The 27,153-nt window shown below is 41.9% G+C and overlaps 1 protein-coding gene across 1 annotated transcript in view; it reads left to right on the top strand.

Moving 5' to 3' along the window:
• arl15a (ARF like GTPase 15a) overlaps positions 1 to 27,153 on the top strand; it is a 130,068-nt gene that overhangs the window by 71,057 nt on the left and 31,858 nt on the right. The window contains exon 3 of the mRNA XM_036936520.2: positions 6,302 to 6,361. Coding sequence (XP_036792415.1) covers positions 6,302 to 6,361 — 60 coding nt within the window. The remainder of the gene's footprint in view (positions 1 to 6,301; positions 6,362 to 27,153) is intronic.

A 27,153-nucleotide genomic window follows, 5' to 3' on the forward strand; every position in this document is an offset into this window, starting at 1 on the left:
ATATCACCCTTGCCAAAATGAGTATATCACCCTTGCCAAAATGAGTATATCACCCTTGCCAAAACGAGTATATCAACCCTGCCAAAATGAGTATATCACCCTTGCCAAAACGAGTATATCACCCCTGCCAAAACTAGCATATCACCCCTGCCAAAACGAGTTTATCACCCCTGCCAAAACGAGTATATCACCCCTGCCAAAACGACTATATCACCCCTGCCAAAACGAGTATATCACCCTTGCCAAAACGAGTATATCACCCCTGCCAAAACTAGCATATCACCCCTGCCAAAACGAGTTTATCACCCCTGCCAAAACGAGTATATCACCCCTGCCAAAACGAGTATATCACCCCTGCCAAAACGAGTATATCACCCTTGCCAAAACGAGTATTTCACCCTTGCCAAAATGAGTATATCACCCCTGCCAAAATGAGTATATCACCCCTGCCAAAACGAGTATATCACCCCTGCCAAAACGAGTATATCACCCCTGCCAAAATGAGTATATCACCCCTTGCCAAAATGAGTATATCACCCCTGCCAAAATGAGTATATCACCCCTGCCAAAACGAGTATATCACCCCTGCCAAAACGAGTATATCACCCTTGCCAAAACGAGTATTTCACCCTTGCCAAAATGAGTATATCACCCTTGCCAAAATGAGTATATCACCCTTGCCAAAACGAGTATATCACCCCTGCCAAAACGAGTATATCACCCTTGCCAAAACGAGTATTTCACCCTTGCCAAAATGAGTATATCACCCTTGCCAAAATGAGTATATCACCCTTGCCAAAATGAGTATATCACCCCTGCCAAAACGAGTATTTCACCCCTGCCAAAATGAGTATATCACCCTTGCCAAAATGAGTATATCACCCTTGCCAAAATGAGTATATCACCCTTGCCAAAATGAGTATATCACCCTTGCCAAAACGAGTATATCAGCCTTGCCAAAACGAGTATATCACCCTTGCCAAAATGAGTATTTCACCCTTGCCAAAATGAGTATATCACCCTTGCCAAAACGAGTATATCAGCCTTGCCAAAACGAGTATATCACCCCTGCCAAAACGAGTATTTCACCCCTGCCAAAACGACTATATCACCCCTGCCAAAATGAGTATATCACCCCAGCCAAAACTAGTATATCACCCCTGCCAAAACGAGTATATCACCCTTGCCAAAATGAGTATATCACTCTGCAAAAAAACATCACCCTGCTCCACTCTCCACTCCTTTCTCCCCTCTCCAATCTACACTCCCCTCTCCCCTCTCCTTCTCCTCTCCTCCTCCTCTCCCCTCTCACCTCTCCCCTCCCCTCTCTCCTCTCCCCTATCTCTTCTCCTCTACCCTATCCCCTCTCCACTCTCCAATCTCCACTCTCCCTTCTCCATCCCTCTCCCTTCTCGCCTCTCTCTTCTCCCCAATCCCCTCCTCCCTCTCTCCCCTTTCCACTCTCCTCTCCCCTTTCCCCTCTCCTCTACCCTCTTCCCTCGCCCTTTTCTCCTCCCCTCTCCCCTCCTCTCTCCTCTAGCCTCTCCTCTCTCCTCTACACTATCCCCTCTCATCTACCAACTCCACTCCCCTCTCCTCTCTCTACCCTATCTCCTCTCCTCCCCCTATCCCCTCTCCCCTTTCCCTCTCCTCTCTCCTCTCCCCTATCCTCTCTCCTCTCTTCTCTTCTCTCTCCTCTACCCTACCCTATCCCCTCTCCTCTACCCTCGCTCCTCTCCCATCTCCTCTCCCCTCTCCATCCCTCTACCCTATCCCCTTTCCTCTACCCTATACTCTCTCATCTACCCTATCCTCTCTCCTATCTCCTCTCCCCTCTCGTCACTCCTCTCGTCTCTCTCCTCTCCATCCCTCTCCCCTATCCTATCCCCTCTCCTCTCTTCCCTTTCCATCCCTCTCCTCTCTCCCCTTTCCATCCCTCTCCCCCTCTGTCCCTCTCTCCTCTCTCCCCTCTCCCCTTCCCCTCTCCTCTCCTCTCTCCCCTCTCCTCTCTCCTCCCCTCTCCCCTCTCTCCTCTCTCCTCTCCTCTCTCCTCTCTCCACTCTCCCCTCTCCCCTCTCCCCTCTCCTCTCTCCTCTCTCCTCTCCCCTCTCCCCTCTCTCCTCTCTCCTCTCCTCTCTCCTCTCTCCTCTCTCCTCTCCTCTCTCCTCTCTCCCCTCTCCTCTCTTCTCTCCCCTCTCCTCTCCCCTCTCCCCTCTCCCCTCTCCCCTCTCCCCTATCCCCTCTCCTCTCTCCTCTCTCCCCTCTCCTCTCTCCACTCTCCATTCCTCTTCCCGTACCCCTAAACCTCAGGGATTGGGCCATGGTTCTTCTCCTTCTTCTGCGCAGACACAGTCCAGAGTTGCCTTTGCTGACTGCCACTTCAACCTCAAACCCAGGGCTAAATATAAAGACATTACTCTGAGTGCAGGGAGGGAGGAAAACCCCGTCCTCTGGCTGTCTGCTGGGGCTTTAATAGATAAAATACAGCCGTTATTTACCTATGTGGGGAGTTATTCTGGCAACCCTTCTGAAGGTAGGGTTAAGATGAAGCTGTCAGCATGCTTACTGTCTACCGATGGCTACAGACAGACAGGCAGACAGGTAGGCAGACACACACAGACAGACAGACAGACAGACAGACAGACAGACAGACAGACAGACAGACAGACAGACAGACAGGCAGGCAGGCAGGCAGACAGACAGACAGACAGGCAGGCAGGTAGGCAGACAGGTAGGCAGACAGGCAGACAGGCAGGCAGACAGACAGACAGACAGACAGGCAGGCAGGTAGGCAGACAGAGACAGACACAGACAGACAGACAGACACAGACAGACAGACAGACAGACGGGCAGACAGACAGACAGACAGACAGACAGACAGACAGACAGACAGATAGACAGACAGACAGACAGTTGGATGAGAGAGAGCCTCTGCTGTTGAACGCAGGTACAGTATACCTGCAGGAGAGTTTTGCAAGACTGTGTTCTTCTCAACATGTTGAAAAGCTCTGGGTTTAGAGTTGGGATCATATGGTTTAGATTGTTGTTAAACAGGAACCACAACCATCTCAGACACTGCTCTGTTTTGGTAACCCTGACACTAAAACACACTTGTGTTTTCAAATGTCATCTCTTGTTAACTCAACATGTTGGTGGTTTTGAAATAACTCGCTAAACGTTTCGTTGGAATATTCTGGATGTGGGGAAGTAGATTTTCAAATTATTTTTAAGAGGACCAACAAATGTTTCAGAGTCAATTCTATTACAATTTAATCAGTCCTTCTACATGTTAGTCTGACTCTGTCTCTCTTCTACATGTTAGTCTGACTGTCTCTCTTCTTCTACATGTTAGTCTGACTCTCTCTTCTTCTACATGATAGTCTGACCCTGTCTCTCTTCTCCTACATGTTAGTCTGACTGTCACTCTTCTTCTACATGTTAGTCTGACTGTCTCTCTTCTACATGTTAGTCTGACTGTCTCTCTTCTACATGTTAGTCTGACTGTCTCTCTTCTTCTACATGTTAGTCTGACTGTCTCTCTTCTCCTACATGTTAGTCTGACTGTCTCTCTTCTTCTACATGTTAGTCTGACTGTCACTCTTCTTCTACATGTTAGTCTGACTGTCTCTCTTCTACATGTTAGTCTGACTGTCTCTCTTCTACATGTTAGTCTGACCCTGTCTCTCTTCTTCTACATGTTAGTCTGACCCTGTCTCTCTTCTCCTACATGTTAGTCTGACTGTCTCTCTTCTTCTACATGTTAGTCTGACTGTCTCTCTTCTTCTACATGTTAGTCTGACTGTCACTCTTCTTCTACATGTTAGTCTGACTGTCTCTCTTCTACATGTTAGTCTGACTGTCTCTCTTCTACATGTTAGTCTGACTGTCTCTCTTCTTCTACATGTTAGTCTGACTCTCTCTCTTCTCCTACATGTTAGTCTGACTGTCTCTCTTCTTCTACATGTTAGTCTGACTGTCACTCTTCTTCTACATGTTAGTCTGACTGTCTCTCTTCTTCTACATGTTAGTCTGACTGTCTATCTTCTACATGTTAGTCTGACTGTCTCTCTTCTACATGTTAGTCTGACTGTCTCTCTTCTTCTACATGTTAGTCTGACTGTCACTCTTCTTCTACATGTTAGTCTGACTGTCTCTCTTCTTCTACATGTTAGTCTGACTGTCTCTCTTCTACATGTTAGTCTGACTGTCTCTCTTCTACATGTTAGTCTGACTGTCTCTCTCCTACATGTTAGTCTGACTGTCTCTCTTCTTCTACATGTTAGTCTGACTGTCTCTCTTCTTCTACATGTTAGTCTGACTGTCTCTCTTCTACATGTTAGTCTGACTGTCTCTCTTCTTCTACATGTTAGTCTGACCCTGTCTCTCTTCTTCTACATGTTAGTCTGACTGTCTCTCTTCTACATGTTAGTCTGACCCTGTCTCTCTTCTTCTACATGTTAGTCTGACTGTCTCTCTTCTTCTACATGTTAGTCTGACCCTGTCTCTCTTCTTCTACATGTTAGTCTGACTGTCTCTCTTCTTCTACATGTTAGTCTGACCCTGTCTCTCTTCTTCTACATGTTAGTCTGACTGTCTCTCTTCTTCTACATGTTAGTCTGACTGTCTCTCTTCTTCTACATGTTAGTCTGACTGTCTCTCTTCTACATGTTAGTCTGACCCTGTCTCTCTTCTTCTACATGTTAGTCTGACTGTCTCTCTTCTTCTACATGTTAGTCTGACTGTCTCTCTTCTTCTACATGTTAGTCTGACTGTCTTTCTTCTACATGTTAGTCTGACCCTGTCTCTCTTCTTCTACATGTTAGTCTGACTGTCTCTCTTCTACATGTTAGTCTGACTGTCTCTCTTCTTCTACATGTTAGTCTGACTGTCTCTCTTCTTCTACATGTTAGTCTGACTGTCTCTCTTCTACATGTTAGTCTGACCCTGTCTCTCTTCTTCTACATGTTAGTCTGACTGTCTCTCTTCTACATGTTAGTCTGACTGTCTCTCTTCTACATGTTAGTCTGACCATGTCTCTCTTCTTCTACATGTAGTCTGACTGTCTCTCTTCTACATGTTAGTCTGACTGTCTCTCTTCTTCTACATGTTAGTCTGACTGTCTCTCTTCTTCTACATGTTAGTCTGACTGTCTCTCTTCTTCTACATGTTAGTCTGACCCTGTCTCTCTTCTACATGTTAGTCTGACTGTCTCTCTTCTTCTACATGTTAGTCTGACTGTCTCTCTTCTTCTACATGTTAGTCTGACTGTCTCTCTTCTACATGTTAGTCTGACTGTCTCTCTTCTACATGTTAGTCTGACTGTCTCTCTTCTTCTACATGTTAGTCTGACTGTCTCTCTTCTACATGTTAGTCTGGCTGTCTCTCTTCTTCTACATGTTAGTCTGACTGTCTCTCTTCTTCTACATGTTAGTCTGACCCTGTCTCTCTTCTTCTACATGTTAGTCTGACTGTCTCTCTTCTTCTACATGTTAGTCTGACTGTCTCTCTTCTACATGTTAGTCTGACCCTGTCTCTCTTCTTCTACATGTTAGTCTGACTGTCTCTCTTCTACATGTTAGTCTGACCCTATCTCTCTTCTTCTACATGTTAGTCTGACTGTCTCTCTTCTACATGTTAGTCTGACTGTCTCTCTTCTCCTACATGTTAGTCTGACTGTCTCTCTTCTTCTACATGTTAGTCTGACTGTCTCTCTTCTTCTACATGTTAGTCTGACTGCCTCTCTTCTTCTACATGTTAGTCTGACCCTGTCTCTCTTCTTCTACATGTTAGTCTGACTGTCTCTCTTCTACATGTTAGTCTGACTGTCTCTCTTCTTCTACATGTTAGTCTGACTGTCTCTCTTCTACATGTTAGTCTGACTGTCTCTCTTCTTCTACATGTTAGTCTGACTGTCTCTCTTCTTCTACATGTTAGTCTGACTGTCTCTCTTCTTCTACATGTTAGTCTGACTGTCTCTCTTCTTCTACATGTTAGTCTGACCCTGTCTCTCTTCTTCTACATGTTAGTCTGACTGTCTCTCTTCTTCTACATGTTAGTCTGACCCTGTCTCTCTTCTTCTACATGTTAGTCTGACTGTCTCTCTTCTTCTACATGTTAGTCTGACTGTCTCTCTTCTTCTACATGTTAGTCTGACTGTCTCTCTTCTTCTACATGTTAGTCTGACTGTCTCTCTTCTACATGTTAGTCTGACTGTTTCTCTTCTTCTACATGTTAGTCTGACCCTGTCTCTCTTCTTCTACCTGTTAGTCTGACCCTGTCCCAATATCTTTCTTTCTCTCAGGCTTCAGCATCAAAGCAGTACCGTTCCCAAACGCCATCTTGAATGTAAAGGAACTCGGAGGTAAAGTTAAAGAATATATTTGATTATGAATGCTAGCCATAGTGATTGGTTGTGTTTGATTATGAATGCTAGCCATAGTGATTGGTTGTGTTTGATTATGGATGCTAGCCATAGTGATTGTATGTGTTTGATTATGAATGCTAGCCATATTGATTGTATGTGTTTGATTATGAATGCTAGCCATAGTGATTGGGTGTGTTTGATTATGAATGCTAGCCATAGTGATTGGTTGTGTTTGATTGTGAAGGCTAGCAATAGTGATTGGGTGTGTTTGATTATGAATGCTAGCCATAGTGATTGGTTGTGTTTGATTGTGAATGCTAGCCATAGTGATTGGGTGTATTTGATTATGAATGCTAGCCATAGTGATTGGGTGTGTTTGATTATGAATGCTAGCCATAGTGATTGTTTGTGTTTGATTGTAAATGCTAGCCATAGTGATTGGGTGTGTTTGATTATGAATGCTAGCCATAGTGATGGGTTGTGTTTGATTGTGAAGGCTAGCAATAGTGATTGGGTGTGTTTGATTATGAATGCTAGCCATAGTGATTGGTTGTGTTTGATTGTGAATGCTAGCCATAGTGATTGGGTGTATTTGATTATGAATGCTAGCCATAGTGATTGGGTGTGTTTGATTATGAATGCTAACCATAGTGATTGGGTGTGTTTGATTATGAATGCTAGCCATAGTGATTGGTTGTGTTTGATTGTGAATGCTAGCCATAGTGATTGGGTGTATTTGATTATGAATGCTAGCCATAGTGATTGGGTGTGTTTGATTATGAATGCTAGCCATAGTGATTGTATGTGTTTGATTATGAATGCTAGCCATAGTGATTGGTTGTGTTTGATTATGAATGCCAGCCATAGTGATTGGGTGTGTTTGATTATGAATGCTAGCCATAGTGATTGGGTGTGTTTGATTATGAATGCTAGCCATAGTGATTGGTTGTGTTTGATTATGAATGCTAGCCACAGTGATTGTATGTGTTTGATTATGAATGCTAGCCATAGTGATTGGGTGTGTTTGATTATGAATGCTAGCCATAGTGATTGGTTGTGTTTGATTGTGAAGGCTAGCAATAGTGATTGGGTGTGTTTGATTATGAATGCTAGCCATAGTGATTGTATGTGTTTGATTATGAATGCTAGCCATAGTGATTGGTTGTTTGATTATGAATGCCAGCCATAGTGATTGGGTGTGTTTGATTGGGAATGCTAGCCATAGTGATTGGGTGTATTTGATTATGAATGCTAGCCATAGTGATTGGGTGTGTTTGATTATGAATGCTAGCCATAGTGATTGGGTGTGTTTGATTGTGAATGCTAGCCATAGTGATTGGGTGTGTTTGATTATGAATGCTAGCCATAGGGATTGGTTGTGTTTGATTGTGAAGGCTAGCAATAGTGATTGGGTGTGTTTGATTATGAATGCTAGCCATAGTGATTGGTTGTGTTTGATTGTGAATGCTAGCCATAGTGATTGGGTGTATTTGATTATGAATGCTAGCCATAGTGATTGGGTGTGTTTGATTATGAATGCTAGCCATAGTGATTGTATGTGTTTGATTATGAATGCTAGCCATAGTGATTGGGTGTGTTTGATTATGAATGCTAGCCATAGTTATTGTATGTGTTTGATTGTGAATGCTAGCCATAGTGATTGTATGTGTTTGATTGTGAATTCTAGCCATAGTGAGTGTATGTGTTTGATTGTGAATGCTAGCCATAGTGATTGTGTGTATTTGATTATGAATGCTAGCCATAGTGATTGGGTGTGTTTGATTGTTAATGCTAGCCATAGTGATTGGTTGTGTTTGATTGTGAATGCTAGCCATAGTGATTGGGTGTATTTGGTTATGAATGCTAGCCATAGTGATTGGTTGTGTTTGATTGTGAATGCTAGCCATCGTGATTGGTTGTGTTTGATTGTGAATGCTAGCCATAGTGATTGGTTGTGTTTGATTGTGAATGCTAGCCATCGTGATTGGTTGTATTTGATTATGAATGCTAGCCATAGTGATTTAGTTTGTGTTCATTCCCACATTTAGTTCTATAATCTAATTATCGTCATGAGACTGGGTCTGATGTGTCTCCTGGACCTTGATATCCAGGAACCATGCAGACAGTTTTACAGTGGTTGTTAGGTCCAGTAGGTGTTTGCTTTAGCAAATAAACACACCTGTCTGTTGCTCTTTGGCCAGGTCAGTTGCAGACAGAAGAGCTTGCCAAATGGCCCTCGAAGCGACAGACTGTTGTATCGTTAACAAATCATTAAATTCATGTTTCTCTCTGGCTGTGAACATCAACATCACAAACCAATGACTCATGTAATGTCTGTTCCCTTAGCCCACAGCAGCATCACATCTTAATGTTGACATGTCACACACTGATGCTCTGGAAAGATACACACACCCACCCTTTAAATGTTATTATATTTTTTGTTAACTAAGAACAAATTATTTTTTAACTAAGAACAACATTGTTATTTACAATGATGGCCTAGGAACAGCAGGTTAACTGCCTTGTTCAGGGGCAGAACAACAGATTTTTACTGCTCGGGGATTTGATCCAGCAACCTTTCAGTTACTAGTCCAACACTCTAACCACTAGACTACCTGCTGGTTACTAGTCCAACATTCTAACCACTAGACTACCTGCTGGTTACTGGTCCAACATTCTAACCACTAGACTACCTGCTGGTTACTAGTCCAACACTCTAACCACTAGGCTACCTGCTGGTTACTAGTCCAACACTCTAACCACTAGGCTACCTGCTGGTTACTAGTCCAACATTCTAACCACTAGACTACCTGCTGGTTACTAGTCCAACACTCTAACCACTAGGCTACCTGCTGGTTACTAGTCCAACGCTCTAACCACTAAGCTACCTGCTGTTTACTAGTCCAACACTCTAACCACTAGGCTACCTGCTGGTTACTAGTCCAACACTCTAACCACTAGGCTACCTGCTGGTTACTAGTCCAACGCTCTAACCACTAGGCTACCTGCTGGTTACTAGTCCAACACTCTAACCACTAGGCTACCTGCTGGTTACTAGTCCAACGCTCTAACCACTAGGCTACCTGCTGGTTACTAGTCCAACGCTCTAACCACTAGACTACCTGCTGGTTACTAGTCCAACGCTCTAACCACTAGGCTACCTGCCTCTAACCACTAGACTACCTGCTGGTTACTAGTCCAACGCTCTAACCACTAGGCTACCTGCCTCTAACCACTAGACTACCTGCTGGTTACTAGTCCAACGCTCTAACCACTAGGCTACCTGCCTCTAACCACTAGACTACCTGCTGGTTACTAGTCCAACACTCTAACCACTAGGCCCCTGCTCTTCGTAGTCAGTGTCGATAGAGGGGGGCCCTCTGACCACTAGACCCCTGCTCTTCGTAGTCAGTGTCGATAGAGGGGGGCCCTCTGACCACTAGACCCCTGCTCTTCATATTCAGTGTCGATAGAGAGGGGGCCCTCTGACCACTAGACCCCTGCTCTTCATAGTCAGTGTCGATAGAGAGGGGCCCTCTGACCACTAGACCCCTGCTCTTCGTAGTCAGTGTCGATAGAGGGGGGGGCCCTCTGACCTGAGTCTGAGAAATAGTTGTTATTATCATGACCGTGGTGTTCCTTTATGTTAACATCACCCAGGGAGGTAGTTTGAGGTTTAATAAGGAAGCTGGAGGTAAGACATGGAGAACCTTCCAGAACTGTTAAAACAGAAGAGAGGGATAAATCTCCCCTTCACCTCCACCTGTGTTTAAATTTACGAGGATGTTTAAGAGTGAAAGTAATTTATGTATGTTTTTCTGGACACAGGTGCACTGTGAATCTTGACAAGTAGCCATCCTGGACTGGTAGCAGCGACCTCATAACTCCCTTCTCCTGAAGAACAACACACTCAGAAAGAAGAGAGACCACCAGCGAGGGCGATACCAAATTTGGTCTCAGTGTAGAAGGAAAGGAAGGAAGGAAGGAAGGAAGGGAAAAAAACAGGAAGGAGAGAGAGAATTGGAAAGAGAAAGAAATTGAGAGAGAGAGAGAGAAATAGAGAGAGAGAGAGAAATAGATAGAGAGAGAGAGAGAGAGAGAGAGAGAGAGAAATAGAGAGAGAGAGAGAGAGAGAAATGGAGAGAGAGAGAGAAATAGAGAGAGAGAGAGAGAGAAATAGAGAGAGAGAGAGAGAAATGGAGAGAGAGAGAGAAATAGAGAGAGAGAGAGAGAGAGAGAGAGAAATAGAGAGAGAGAGAGAGAGAGGGAGAGAGAGAGAGAGAGAGAGAGTTAGTGCTAAGCCCTGGTTGGGGTTAAAGCCTGAGTGTGTCTGGGGTGTAATTGTGGTTTGGTTGAGGAAAAACACAGACCCAGCCGCCGGGAGCGTGACACGTTTGATTTAGGGCTGCCACTCTAGTGGAGAGAGAGTATGATGAAACCTCCCCTCCTCCTCCCCTCTCCTCCTCCTCTCTTCCCCTCTCCTCCCTTCCCCTTCTCCTCCTCTCTTCCCCTCTCTTTCCTTCTCCCATCTCCTCTTCTCCCCTCTCTTCTCTGTGGCCTGTGAACACTGAGAGAGTGAACATTATGGGTTTACTGCACAGCGGCTTGGAAAAAGAAACTGGGGGGTTTGGGATATGGGAGGATAGGATGTTTTGATGCTCCTGCTTCTGTTCAATCACCACCTTATTAGGAGTGTATAGACTGAGACATTCCATCTGAAGTGGGCTCTGTGTCTGTCTATCTGAGGTGGTCTCTGTGTCTGTCCTCTGAGGTGGGCTCTGTGTCTGTCAATCTGAGGTGGTCTCTGTATCTGTCCTCTGAGGTGGGCTCTGTGTCTGTCTATCTGAGGTGGTCTCCGTGTCTGTCCTCTGATGTGGTTTCTCTGTCTGTCTCGGAGGTGGGCTCTGTGTCTGTCCTCTGAGGTGGTCTCTGTGTCTGTCCTCTGAGGTGGGCTCTGTGTCTGTCCTCTGAGGTGGGCTCTGTGTCTGTCCTCTGAGGTGGTCTCTGTGTCTGTCTCTGAGGTGGTCTCTGTGTCTGTCTCTGAGGTGGTCTCCGTGTCTGTCCTCTGAGGTGGGCTCTGTGTCTGTCCTCTGAGGTGGGCTCTGTGTCTGTCCTCTGAGGTGGGCTCTGTGTCTGTCCTCTGAGGTGGGCTCTGTGTCTGTCCTCTGAGGTGGGCTCCGTGTCTCTGTCTGTGGCTGTCTGCTCTGTGATGCATGGTCATTACACGGTCTAGGCTTCGTCAAGGTTCATGTGGATCAAAGTGTGTGTGTGTGTATATGCGTGCATGTGTTTGTGTGTGAGCGTGCATGTGTTTGTGTGTGAGCGTGCATGTGTGTGTGTGTATATGCGTGCATGTGTTTGTGTGTGAGCGTACATGTGTTAAAGTGAGTGAATGTTGAGTACTTCTGTCTGGCTCAATATCTCTGGTCTGTGTTTGAGGTAAACAGGGTAACAGGGTAACAGGGTCAGGTGTGTCATTCATTCAGATGTGTTGCAGAATCACATTGTTTTCTGTGTGAAACGGTACAACTAGAGGTCGACCAAATGTATGATTTTTCAACGCCGATACCCATTATTGGAAGACCAAAAAAAAAAAAAAAAAAAAAAAAAAAAAAGCCGAAAAAAAAAGCCGATACCGATTAATCGTCCTATTTTTATATATATATATATATTGTAATAATTACAATTACAACAATACTGAATGAACAATGAACACTTTTATTTTAACTTAATATAATACAGAAATAAACATCAATTTAGTCTCAAATAAATAATGAAACATGTTCAATTTGGTTTAAATAATGCAAAATCAAAGTGTTGGAGAAGAAAGTAAAAGTGCAATATGTGCCATGTAAGAAAGCTAACGTTTAAGTTCCTTGCCCAGAACTTGAGAACATATGAAAGCTGGTGGTTCCTTTTAATATGAGACTTCAATATTCTAAGGTAAGAGGTTTTAGGTTGTAGTTAATATAGTATTTATAGGACTATTCCTCTCTATACCATTTGTATTTCTTTGATTTCTTTGACTATACCATATACCTTTGACTGTTGGATGTTCTTATAGGCACTATAGTATTGCCAGCCTAATCTCGGGAGTTGATAGGCTTGAAGTCATAAACAGCGCAATGCTTGAATCATTGCAAAGAGCTGCTGGCAAACGCAGTAAAGTTTGAATTAATGTTTACGAGCCTGCTGTTGCCTACCACCGCTCCGTCAGACTGCTCTATCAAATATCAAATCATAGACTTAATTATGATATAATAAACACACGGAAATACAAGGTCATTAATATGGTCAAATCCAGAAACTATCATTTCGAAAACAAAATGTTCATTCTTTCAGTGAAATATGGAACTGTTCCGTATTTTATCTAACGGGTGGCATCCCTAAGTCTAAATATTGCTGTTACATTGCACAACCTTCAATGTTATGTCATAATTATGTAAAATTCTGGCAAATTAGTTCGCAACGAGCCAGGCGGCCCAAACTGACTACTTACACTGAACGCAAGAGAAGTGACACAATTTCCCTAGTTTATATTGCCTGCTAACGTGAATTTCTTTTAACTAAATATGCCGGTTTAAAAATATATACTTGTGTATTGATTTTAAGAAAGGCATTGATGTTTATGGTTAGGTCCATTCGGTTTTTCGCTGTGCTTTTGTTAAATCATCACCCATTTGGCAAATTTGAAGTAGGCTGTGATTCGATGATAAATTAACAGGCACTGCATTGATTATATGCAACGCAGGACAAGCTAGTTAACCTAGTAATATCATCAACCATGTGCAGTTAACTAGTGATTATGTTAAGATAGATAGTTTTTCTTTTAATATAAGATGAGTTTTAATGCTAGCTAGCACCTTACCTTGGCTCATTGCAGACACAAGGTCCTTTTGATGCTGCATTCGCGTAACAGCCTGCCACGCAGTCTCCTCGTGGAGTGCAATGCGTTCGGCCATAATCGGCTTCCAAAAAGCCATGCCGATTAATCGGTCGACCTCTAGGTACAACCATGGATCATTAGAGCATTTTAGGACCCTTGATTCAACATTTAATTGGACCTTACTGCTATTAGCCCATAGAAACACATTAAATTGCCTTACTGCAATTAGCTCATAGAAACTCATTGAATTGGACCTTACTGCTATTAGCCCATAGAAACACATTGAATTGGACCTTACTGCTATTAGCCCATAGAAACACATTGAATTGGACCTTAATGCTATTAGCCCATAGAAACACATTGAATTGGACCTTACTGCTATTAGCCCATAGAAACACATTGAATTGGACCTTACTACTATTAGCCCATATAAACACATTGAAATGGACCTTACTGCTATTAGCCCATAGAAACACATTGAATTGAACCTTACTGCTATTAGCCCATAGAAACACATTAATTGACACATTCATACATAGCAAAAATGTTCGGACGGATGGATGTATGTATGTATGATGGGATGTATAGCCATTATAGACAGTATGTGGATAGAATATGTAGTATATCTGAAGAATACGTGGATATAATAGTGCATATCCAGCTATTGCTGAGTAGGATGAGCCTTTACTAGAATACAGTATGTACATGTGAAATGAGTAAAACAGTATGTAAACATTATTAAAGTGACCCGTGTTACATTATTACATGTAAAGAATGGGCTTTAGGTGAGGCAGATGAACCTGTAGCCATATTACTTCAACAGTATTTAACATGAGATCCTCTCTAATCTTTACAGGAATGTGGTTCTGAATATAAACAGCAACACCTCCACCTTTGGCATTTCTGTATTTTCTGTAGATGTTATAACCATGTATCGCTACCACTGTATCATCAAAGGTGTTATCTAAGTGAGTTTCAGTGGTAGTCAGAATATGAACGTCATCTGTTACGAGCAAATTATTGACTTCATTAACCTTATTTCTTAGGCTACATATGTTGATGTGGGCTGTTTTAAGCACTTTTCTGGAATTATTTTTTTGACTGCTTTACTGGGTAGTTTATCATGAAGAAGACATGACAATGTTATTTATATTGGAGCTGATAGTGCAGGGTGAGCTGCAAAAAAGGTGGTCTTCCTACTAGGGCACACCACCTCAGTGCTAACAGTGTAACTCTATAGGTTTAGGATCAACAGAGGCGTCCAGGGGAGTTAGACATTCAAATCAAATCAAATGTTATTAGTCACATCCGCCGAATGCAACAGGTGTGGGACCTTACAGTGAAATGCTTACTTATAAGCCCTTAACCATCAATGCAGTTTTTAAAAAAAATGATCTGGTGCAGTCCATGAGGAGGAGATGCACTGCAGTACTTAATGCAGCTGGTGGCCACACCAGATACTGACTGTTACTTTTTAAGAAAATACCACACAAATAAAAAGTAAGAGATAAGAATAACAAATAATTAAAGAGCAGCAGTAAATAACGATATACTGGTACAGAGTCAATGTGGAGGCTATATACAGGGGGTACCGATACAGAGTCAATGTGGAGGCTATATACAGGGGGTACCGGTACAGAGTCAATGTGGAGGCTATATACAGGGGGTACCGATACAGAGTCAATGTGGAGGCTATATACAGGGGGTACCGGTACAGAGTCACTGTGGAGGCTATATACAAGGGGTACCGGTACAGAGTCAATGTGGAGGTACTGGTACAATGTGCGGTGGCACCGGTTAGTCGAGGTAATTGAGGTAATATGTACATGTATTAGGTTACTTACATTGTGACTACCAACGCCCCTGGTGTAATGTACATTTTCTGCAGCGTTATGACAACTCAGCGACACAATTGTAGGGATTATCTGAACTGGGCTTGGGCCATTGATAAGTTGTTGTCTCAACGCAGCCTTGAAATGCGTGGACAGAGTCCAGGAGTCAAGATGATTTGGATGAACTCCGTCATTCCTGTAGAACATCTTCTGTTTCCAGGAAGTGTCAAAGTTATCTATAGAAGTTATGCCAACAGAGCTACAGTAGTCTTTTAGCCAGATGTGTAATGCCAGCAGCCTGCTGAATCTCTCACAATCGTACCGGGCCTGAAATAATCAGCCACTCTTTTTTGGAAACTTTCAGAGCTAGAATCAGTTCTTTAAAATCTATTTTCAGCAGTTCCATGCTAGCTCTCCTAATGTCGCTTGACCCCCACATCGACTACGACAGTGTCAGCTCCCAGCAGAGTATGTGTGCGTGCTCAATTTGACTGGAGCGTGGAGTGAGATTCCCAAAGGCCTTCTTGCCCCGTTCCCATTTCGCTCCAGTACCACTCACTTCACCAGCTCTTGTCTGGCCCAGGATGCATTTGTAGTTTACTTGTGTGCTGCCTATAGCTCCTTGCTTTAGTGACTGTCATGGAGTACACTAACTATTTTAATAAAGAAACTGATAGATAAAATAGTAATGGATAAATAGTAGTTACAGTTGAAGTCAGAAGTTTACATACACCTTTGCCAAATACATTTAAACTCCATTTTTTTTTAAACAATTCCTGACGTTTAATCCTATTAAAAATTCCTTGTTTCAGGTCAGTTAGGATCACCACTTTATTTTAAGAATGTGAAATGTCAGAAAATTAGTGGAGATATTGGTTTATTTCAGCTTTTATTTCTTTCATCACATTCCCCGGTGGGTCTGAAGTTTACATACACCCAATTAGTCTTTGGTAGCATTGCCTTTAAATAGTTGAACTTGGGTCAAACGTTTCGGGAAGCCTTCCACAAGCTTCCCACAATAAGTTGGGTGAATTTTGGCCCATTCCTCCTGACAGAACTGGTGTAACGGAGTCAGGTTTGTAGGCCTCCTTGCTCGCACACAATTTTTCAGTTTTGCCCACAAATGTTCTATGGGATTGAGGTCAGAGCTTTGTGATGGCCACTCCAATATCTTGACTTTGTTGTCCTTAAGCCATTTTGCTACAACTTTGGAAGTGTGCAAGGTGTCATTGTCCATTTGGAAGACCCATTTGCGAGATGTTGCTTCAATATATCCACATAATTTTCCTCCCTCATGATGCCATCTATTTTGTGACGTGCACCAGCCCCTCCTGCAGCAAAGCACCTCCACAACATGATGCTGCCACCCCCTGTGCTTCACGGTTGGGATGGTGTTCTTTATCTTGCAAGCGTCCCCCTTTTTCCTCCAAACATAATAATGATCATTATGGCCAAACAGACATTTCTCCAAAAAGTACGATCTTTGTCACGATGTGTAGTTGCAAACCATAGTCTGGCTTTTTTAGGGTGATTTTGGAGCAGTGCCTTCTTCCTTGCTGAGCGGCCTTTCAGGTTATGTTGATATTGGACTCCTTTTGCTGTGGATGTAGATACTTTTGTACCAGTTTCCTCCAGTATCTTCACAAGGTCCTTTGCTGTTGTTCTGGGATTTGCACTTTTCGCACCAAAGTACGTTCATCTCTACGAGACAGAATGCGTCTCCTTCCTGAGTGGTAGGACGGCTGCGTGGTCCCATGGTGTTTATACTTGCATACTATTGTTTGTACAGATGAATGTGGTACCTTCAGGCATTTGGAAATTGCTCCCAAGGATGAACCAGACTTGTGGAGGTCTCCCAATTGTGGTTGATTTCTTTAGATTTTTCCATGATGTCAAGCGAATAGGCACTGAGTTTGAAGGCAGGTCTTGAAATCCATTCAAAGGTGCACCTCCAATTGACTCAAATGATGTCAATTAGCCTATCAGAAGCTTCTAAAGCCATGACATAATTTTCTGGAATTTTCCAAGCTGTTTAAAGGCACAGTCAATTTAGTGTTTGTAAACTTCTGACCCACTGGAATTGTGATACAGTGAAATAATCTGTCTGTAAACAATTGTTGGAAAAATTACTTGTGTCAAGCACAAAGTAGATGTCCTAACCGACTTCCCAAAACTATCATTTGTTAACAAGAAATTTGTGCAGTGGTTGATAAACGAGTTCCAATGACTCCAACTTAAGTGTATGTAAACTTCCGACTTCAACTGTATAAACAAAAAATCAGCTCTCTTAAAAGTTTTGCTCATTTCCTTATCCGTTATCTGTTCAATAGGCCATAATTGATTTTGGCCCAATGGCCTGGCACATTCCCACTTTCAAGGAGCTTTCCGTTTTGTATGGGTTATTTTACTTAAAAACCTTTAGGCCTTCCAGGTAGAAAACAAATTGGGGAAAAAAACTCTGCATTTCTGGCAAGAGTGTCCAAAAGGGTGTTTATCAACCCCAGTGGCTCTGTAAGTGTGGAGAGGATATTCACCCCTGCTGGCCTGCTCTCCAGGCACCATCACATGAGCCTGAAGCCACAGACTCTGGCCAAACTCGTGTTTCTAAAAATGAATTCAAAGGACACTAATAAGGAATAAAAACATTTTTTTTTTTAAGTGTATTTAATTCTAAGTAAGTCAAAGCCTATATGCGTAATTTATAGACTGATTTAATATAACAAAAGAAATGCTGAGCGCTTTATGTACCAGCCTATCGTGTAGCAAATGCCTCACAATGTATTTATTTCCATGAAATTATTCAAATAATATAGCCTAAATAATTAATTTTCGTTCCTTCTTATGCTTCCTGTCTGGTTCCTGACCTTTTTGAGAGTGTTTATGTAACTTTAAACCGTCCCCTCGCCCCCATACCCGGGTGCGAACCAGGGACCCTCTGCACACATCAACAACAGTCACCCACGAAGCATCGTTACCCATCGCTCCACAAAAGCCGCAGCCCTTGCAGAGCAAAGGGGAACTACTACTTCAAGGTCTCAGAGCGAGTGACGTCACCGATTGAAACGCTATTTAGCGCGTACCAACGCTAACTAAGCTAGCCGTTTCACATCCGTTACATTTATATGCTGTTTAATATGACATGTAGCCTATTAGAAATGATGAACCGTCACGTTTAGTAAAAAAAATACATTCAAATTCATATGGTTTAGTTTCATTACGTCAAAACCAAATGGGCCAGGTAGTCACAACAGGGTGTTGGTTACACTGGGATTTTAATAAATGGACCCAATTAGGAGAGTCAGAATTTTTGTCTCGCCTGTGACCTCGTGTAGCGTTGTTTTAGCAGAGCGGTTGGAAAGGACTCGGGAGAGCTGGGGCTCGATGGACCCAAGCCAGCTGTAGTATCCATCATGGGCCGATGCATTTGTTAAGTACAGTACATTTCTGATCTTGTCAATATCAGATTTTTTTAAAATATTTTTTTTTACTTACTGTCAAGTAAAATCATAATAGTACATTTACAGTATACAGTATATATCATCATTTATATATTTTTACTTTATAGACATTTTCATTACATAGTTTTCAAAATATGTTGTAGACAGACCAGTTTAAAATCTATAGGTTTTGCCAAATAGTTAGGTGATAAGTCAGTCAGATGAATAAGTAAGTAGTAAAAATGTACTGTAACAAATGAGAAGACAGTCATATCTAAAGTAATGTGAGCATTGCATTGTGAAAAGCATTCACTTTATATGAACTCATACTGTAATGGGAGACATGTATTTCTAGATGAAACACTGATTGGTTAAAAAGTGACCGTGTGATATTGTGTGTTGTACTTTAGTCAATTGAAAATGTGCTTAGGAGTTTTGACAGAATTGTCTTCTTGAAGGTCTGTTGTGAGTTTTGAACTAAGAGTTGTGAAATGTCCGACATACTTCAGAAAATTGCACCAAAAAAAAAAAAACACTAAAATAATTGGTGTTATCGCATAGCAGCAGATTGTGGTTCTGCTTAGTTTGCTTCGCCCTGTGGCCAAGATGTTCTTCACGGATAAAAAAACAGCCAGACTAAATCGAAATCATATGTAAATGGTCATTTAGGTTTCAAAACGGAGGCAATCTGGGTGGACTGTTCGGATGTGGAGGCTATTGAGAGAGTTCTTCTTATTTTTTTTTTGAAGGGGGTTTATTGTGTAAGATATCCTGGGTCAGGCCTCGTATCGTTTCTGTGTTGACTGGGAGTGAGCGGGGCGATGGAACAAGATGATAAAACATGACGATGGTGAGAATATTGTTATTTTACTGCTGCTCTTTAATGATTTGTTTCTTTTATTTCAATTTTTTTTTTTTTTTAAAGGTTTTTTTTCAACAACTGCATTGTTGTTTTAAGTTGTAATTTGAGCATTTCACTGTGAGGTCTACCTACACCTGTTGTATTCAGCATTTCACTGTAAGGTCTACCTACACCTGTTGTATTCAGCATTTCACTGTGAGGTCTACTACACCTGTTGTATTCAGCATTTCACTGTGAGGTCTACTACACCTGTTGTATTCAGCATTTCACTGTGAGGTCTACTACACCTGTTGTATTCAGCATTTCACTGTAAGGTCTACTACACCTGTTGTATTCAGCATTTCACTGTGAGGTCTACTACACCTGTTGTATTCAGCATTTCACTGTGAGGTCTACTACACCTGTTGTATTCAGCATTACACTGTAAGGTCTACTACACCTGTTGTATTCATCATTTCACTGTAAGGTCTACTACACCTGTTGTATTCAGCATTACACTGTAAGGTCTACTACACCTGTTGTATTCAGCATTTCACTGTAAGGTCTACTACACCTGTTGTATTCAGCATTTCACTGTGAGGTCTACTACACCTGTTGTATTCAGCATTTCACTGTAAGGTCTACTACACCTGTTGTATTCAGCATTTCACTGTAAGGTCTACTACAACTGTTGTATTCGGCATTTCACTGTAAGGTCTACTACACCTGTTGTATTCATCATTTCACTGTAAGGTCTACTACACCTGTTGTATTCAGCATTTCACTGTAAGGTCTACTACACCTGTTGTATTCAGCATTTCACTGTAAGGTCTACTACACCTGTTGTATTCAGCATTTCACTGAGAGGTCTACTAGACCTGTTGTATTCAGCATTTCACTGTAAGGTCTACCTACACCTGTTGTATTCAGCATTTCACTGTGAGGTCTACTACACCTGTTGTATTCAGCATTTCACTGTGAGGTCTACTACACCTGTTGTATTCAGCATTTCACTGTAAGGTCTACTACACCTGTTGTATTCAGCATTTCACTGTAAGGTCTACTACACCTGTTGTATTCAGCATTTCACTGTAAGGTCTACCTACACCTGTTGTATTCAGCATTTCACTGTGAGGTCTACTACACCTGTTGTATTCAGCATTTCACTGTGAGGTCTACTACACCTGTTGTATTCAGCATTTCACTGTAAGGTCTACTACACCTGTTGTATTCAGCATTTCACTGTAAGGTCTACCTACACCTGTTGTATTCAGCATTTCACTGTGAGGTCTACTACACCTGTTGTATTCAGCATTTCACTGTGAGGTCTACTACACCTGTTGTATTCAGCATTTCACTGTAAGGTCTACTACACCTGTTGTATTCAGCATTTCACTGTAAGGTCTACTACACCTGTTGTATTCAGCATTTCACTGTGAGGTCTACTACACCTGTTGTATTCAGCATTTCACTGTAAGGTCTACTACACCTGTTGTATTCAGCATTTCACTGTAAGGTCTACTACAACTGTTGTATTCGGCATTTCACTGTAAGGTCTACTACACCTGTTGTATTCATCATTTCACTGTAAGGTCTACTACACCTGTTGTATTCAGCATTTCACTGTAAGGTCTACTACACCTGTTGTATTCAGCATTTCACTGTAAGGTCTACTACACCTGTTGTATTCAGCATTTCACTGAGAGGTCTACTAGACCTGTTGTATTCAGCATTTCACTGTAAGGTCTACCTACACCTGTTGTATTCAGCATTTCACTGTGAGGTCTACTACACCTGTTGTATTCAGCATTTCACTGTAAGGTCTACTACACCTGTTGTGTTCAGCATTTCACTGTAAGGTCTACTACACCTGTTGTATTCAGCATTTCACTGTAAGGTCTACTACACCTGTTGTATTCAGCATTTCACTGTAAGGTCTACTACACCTGTTGTATTCAGCATTTCACTGTAAGGTCTACTACACCTGTTGTATTCAGCATTTCACTGTGAGGTCTACTACACCTGTTGTATTCAGCATTTCACTGTGAGGTCTACTACACCTGTTGTGTTCAGCATTTCACTGTAAGGTCTACTACACCTGTTGTATTCAGCATTTCACTGTAAGGTCTACTACACCTGTTGTATTCAGCATTTCACTGTAAGGTCTACTACACCTGTTGTATTCAGCATTTCACTGTAAGGTCTACTACACCTGTTGTATTCAGCATTTCACTGTAAGGTCTACTACACCTGTTGTATTCCGCTATTTCACTGTAAGGTCTACTACACCTGTTGTATTCCGCTATTTCACTGTAAGGTCTACTACACCTGTTGTATTCCGCTATTTCACTGTAAGGTCTACTACACCTGTTGTATTCCGCTATTTCACTGTAAGGTCTACTACACCTGTTGTATTCAGCATTTCACTGTAAGGTCTACTACACCTGTTGTATTCCGCTATTTCACTGTAAGGTCTACTACACCTGTTGTATTCAGCATTTCACTGTAAGGTCTACTACACCTGTTGTATTCAGCATTTCACTGTGAGGTCTACTACACCTGTTGTATTCAGCATTTCACTGTGAGGTCTACTACACCTGTTGTATTCAGCATTTCACTGTAAGGTCTACTACACCTGTTGTATTCCGCTATTTCACTGTGAGGTCTACTACACCTGTTGTATTCAGCATTTCACTGTAAGGTCTACTACACCTGTTGTATTCCGCTATTTCACTGTGAGGTCTACTACACCTGTTGTGTTCAGCATTTCACTGTAAGGTCTACTACACCTGTTGTATTCATCATTTCACTGTAAGGTCTACTACACCTGTTGTATTCAGCATTTCACTGTAAGGTCTACTACACCTGTTGTATTCAGCATTTCACTGTGAGGTCTACTACACCTGTTGTATTCAGCATTTCACTGTGAGGTCTACTACACCTGTTGTGTTCAGCATTTCACTGTAAGGTCTACTACACCTGTTGTATTCAGCATTTCACTGTAAGGTCTACTACACCTGTTGTATTCAGCATTTCACTGTAAGGTCTACTACACCTGTTGTATTCAGCATTTCACTGTAAGGTCTACTACACCTGTTGTATTCAGCATTTCACTGTAAGGTCTACTACACCTGTTGTATTCCGCTATTTCACTGTAAGGTCTACTACACCTGTTGTATTCCGCTATTTCACTGTAAGGTCTACTACACCTGTTGTATTCCGCTATTTCACTGTAAGGTCTACTACACCTGTTGTATTCCGCTATTTCACTGTAAGGTCTACTACACCTGTTGTATTCAGCATTTCACTGTAAGGTCTACTACACCTGTTGTATTCCGCTATTTCACTGTAAGGTCTACTACACCTGTTGTATTCAGCATTTCACTGTAAGGTCTACTACACCTGTTGTATTCAGCATTTCACTGTGAGGTCTACTACACCTGTTGTATTCAGCATTTCACTGTGAGGTCTACTACACCTGTTGTATTCAGCATTTCACTGTAAGGTCTACTACACCTGTTGTATTCCGCTATTTCACTGTGAGGTCTACTACACCTGTTGTATTCAGCATTTCACTGTAAGGTCTACTACACCTGTTGTATTCCGCTATTTCACTGTGAGGTCTACTACACCTGTTGTGTTCAGCATTTCACTGTAAGGTCTACTACACCTGTTGTATTCATCATTTCACTGTAAGGTCTACTACACCTGTTGTATTCAGCATTTCACTGTAAGGTCTACTACACCTGTTGTATTCAGCATTACACTGTAAGGTCTACTACACCTGTTGTATTCATCATTTCACTGTAAGGTCTACTACACCTGTTGTATTCAGCATTACACTGTAAGGTCTACTACACCTGTTGTATTCAGCATTTCACTGTAAGGTCTACTACACCTGTTGTATTCAGCATTTCACTGTGAGGTCTACTACACCTGTTGTATTCAGCATTTCACTGTAAGGTCTACTACACCTGTTGTATTCAGCATTTCACTGTAAGGTCTACTACAACTGTTGTATTCGGCATTTCACTGTAAGGTCTACTACACCTGTTGTATTCATCATTTCACTGTAAGGTCTACTACACCTGTTGTATTCAGCATTTCACTGTAAGGTCTACTACACCTGTTGTATTCAGCATTTCACTGTAAGGTCTACTACACCTGTTGTATTCAGCATTTCACTGAGAGGTCTACTAGACCTGTTGTATTCAGCATTTCACTGTAAGGTCTACCTACACCTGTTGTATTCAGCATTTCACTGTGAGGTCTACTACACCTGTTGTATTCAGCATTTCACTGTGAGGTCTACTACACCTGTTGTATTCAGCATTTCACTGTAAGGTCTACTACACCTGTTGTATTCAGCATTTCACTGTAAGGTCTACCTACACCTGTTGTATTCAGCATTTCACTGTAAGGTCTACTACACCTGTTGTATTCAGCATTTCACTGTAAGGTCTACCTACACCTGTTGTATTCAGCATTTCACTGTGAGGTCTACTACACCTGTTGTATTCAGCATTTCACTGTGAGGTCTACTACACCTGTTGTATTCAGCATTTCACTGTAAGGTCTACTACACCTGTTGTATTCAGCATTTCACTGTAAGGTCTACTACACCTGTTGTATTCAGCATTTCACTGTGAGGTCTACTACACCTGTTGTATTCAGCATTTCACTGTAAGGTCTACTACACCTGTTGTATTCAGCATTTCACTGTAAGGTCTACTACAACTGTTGTATTCGGCATTTCACTGTAAGGTCTACTACACCTGTTGTATTCATCATTTCACTGTAAGGTCTACTACACCTGTTGTATTCAGCATTTCACTGTAAGGTCTACTACACCTGTTGTATTCAGCATTTCACTGTAAGGTCTACTACACCTGTTGTATTCAGCATTTCACTGAGAGGTCTACTAGACCTGTTGTATTCAGCATTTCACTGTAAGGTCTACCTACACCTGTTGTATTCAGCATTTCACTGTGAGGTCTACTACACCTGTTGTATTCAGCATTTCACTGTAAGGTCTACTACACCTGTTGTGTTCAGCATTTCACTGTAAGGTCTACTACACCTGTTGTATTCAGCATTTCACTGTAAGGTCTACTACACCTGTTGTATTCAGCATTTCACTGTAAGGTCTACTACACCTGTTGTATTCAGCATTTCACTGTAAGGTCTACTACACCTGTTGTATTCAGCATTTCACTGTGAGGTCTACTACACCTGTTGTATTCAGCATTTCACTGTGAGGTCTACTACACCTGTTGTGTTCAGCATTTCACTGTAAGGTCTACTACACCTGTTGTATTCAGCATTTCACTGTAAGGTCTACTACACCTGTTGTATTCAGCATTTCACTGTAAGGTCTACTACACCTGTTGTATTCAGCATTTCACTGTAAGGTCTACTACACCTGTTGTATTCAGCATTTCACTGTAAGGTCTACTACACCTGTTGTATTCCGCTATTTCACTGTAAGGTCTACTACACCTGTTGTATTCCGCTATTTCACTGTAAGGTCTACTACACCTGTTGTATTCCGCTATTTCACTGTAAGGTCTACTACACCTGTTGTATTCCGCTATTTCACTGTAAGGTCTACTACACCTGTTGTATTCAGCATTTCACTGTAAGGTCTACTACACCTGTTGTATTCCGCTATTTCACTGTAAGGTCTACTACACCTGTTGTATTCAGCATTTCACTGTAAGGTCTACTACACCTGTTGTATTCAGCATTTCACTGTGAGGTCTACTACACCTGTTGTATTCAGCATTTCACTGTGAGGTCTACTACACCTGTTGTATTCAGCATTTCACTGTAAGGTCTACTACACCTGTTGTATTCCGCTATTTCACTGTGAGGTCTACTACACCTGTTGTATTCAGCATTTCACTGTAAGGTCTACTACACCTGTTGTATTCCGCTATTTCACTGTGAGGTCTACTACACCTGTTGTGTTCAGCATTTCACTGTAAGGTCTACTACACCTGTTGTATTCATCATTTCACTGTAAGGTCTACTACACCTGTTGTATTCAGCATTTCACTGTAAGGTCTACTACACCTGTTGTATTCAGCATTACACTGTAAGGTCTACTACACCTGTTGTATTCATCATTTCACTGTAAGGTCTACTACACCTGTTGTATTCAGCATTACACTGTAAGGTCTACTACACCTGTTGTATTCAGCATTTCACTGTAAGGTCTACTACACCTGTTGTATTCAGCATTTCACTGTGAGGTCTACTACACCTGTTGTATTCAGCATTTCACTGTAAGGTCTACTACACCTGTTGTATTCAGCATTTCACTGTAAGGTCTACTACAACTGTTGTATTCGGCATTTCACTGTAAGGTCTACTACACCTGTTGTATTCATCATTTCACTGTAAGGTCTACTACACCTGTTGTATTCAGCATTTCACTGTAAGGTCTACTACACCTGTTGTATTCAGCATTTCACTGTAAGGTCTACTACACCTGTTGTATTCAGCATTTCACTGAGAGGTCTACTAGACCTGTTGTATTCAGCATTTCACTGTAAGGTCTACCTACACCTGTTGTATTCAGCATTTCACTGTGAGGTCTACTACACCTGTTGTATTCAGCATTTCACTGTGAGGTCTACTACACCTGTTGTATTCAGCATTTCACTGTAAGGTCTACTACACCTGTTGTATTCAGCATTTCACTGTAAGGTCTACTACACCTGTTGTATTCAGCATTTCACTGTAAGGTCTACCTACACCTGTTGTATTCAGCATTTCACTGTGAGGTCTACTACACCTGTTGTATTCAGCATTTCACTGTGAGGTCTACTACACCTGTTGTATTCAGCATTTCACTGTAAGGTCTACTACACCTGTTGTATTCAGCATTTCACTGTAAGGTCTACCTACACCTGTTGTATTCAGCATTTCACTGTGAGGTCTACTACACCTGTTGTATTCAGCATTTCACTGTGAGGTCTACTACACCTGTTGTATTCAGCATTTCACTGTAAGGTCTACTACACCTGTTGTATTCAGCATTTCACTGTAAGGTCTACTACACCTGTTGTATTCAGCATTTCACTGTGAGGTCTACTACACCTGTTGTATTCAGCATTTCACTGTAAGGTCTACTACACCTGTTGTATTCAGCATTTCACTGTAAGGTCTACTACAACTGTTGTATTCGGCATTTCACTGTAAGGTCTACTACACCTGTTGTATTCATCATTTCACTGTAAGGTCTACTACACCTGTTGTATTCAGCATTTCACTGTAAGGTCTACTACACCTGTTGTATTCAGCATTTCACTGTAAGGTCTACTACACCTGTTGTATTCAGCATTTCACTGAGAGGTCTACTAGACCTGTTGTATTCAGCATTTCACTGTAAGGTCTACCTACACCTGTTGTATTCAGCATTTCACTGTGAGGTCTACTACACCTGTTGTATTCAGCATTTCACTGTAAGGTCTACTACACCTGTTGTGTTCAGCATTTCACTGTAAGGTCTACTACACCTGTTGTATTCAGCATTTCACTGTAAGGTCTACTACACCTGTTGTATTCAGCATTTCACTGTAAGGTCTACTACACCTGTTGTATTCAGCATTTCACTGTAAGGTCTACTACACCTGTTGTATTCAGCATTTCACTGTGAGGTCTACTACACCTGTTGTATTCAGCATTTCACTGTGAGGTCTACTACACCTGTTGTGTTCAGCATTTCACTGTAAGGTCTACTACACCTGTTGTATTCAGCATTTCACTGTAAGGTCTACTACACCTGT

The sequence above is a fragment of the Oncorhynchus mykiss genome, chromosome 11 (assembly GCF_057628025.1).
Source record: "Oncorhynchus mykiss isolate SJ-2025 chromosome 11, ASM5762802v1, whole genome shotgun sequence".
NCBI lineage: Eukaryota > Metazoa > Chordata > Actinopteri > Salmoniformes > Salmonidae > Oncorhynchus > Oncorhynchus mykiss.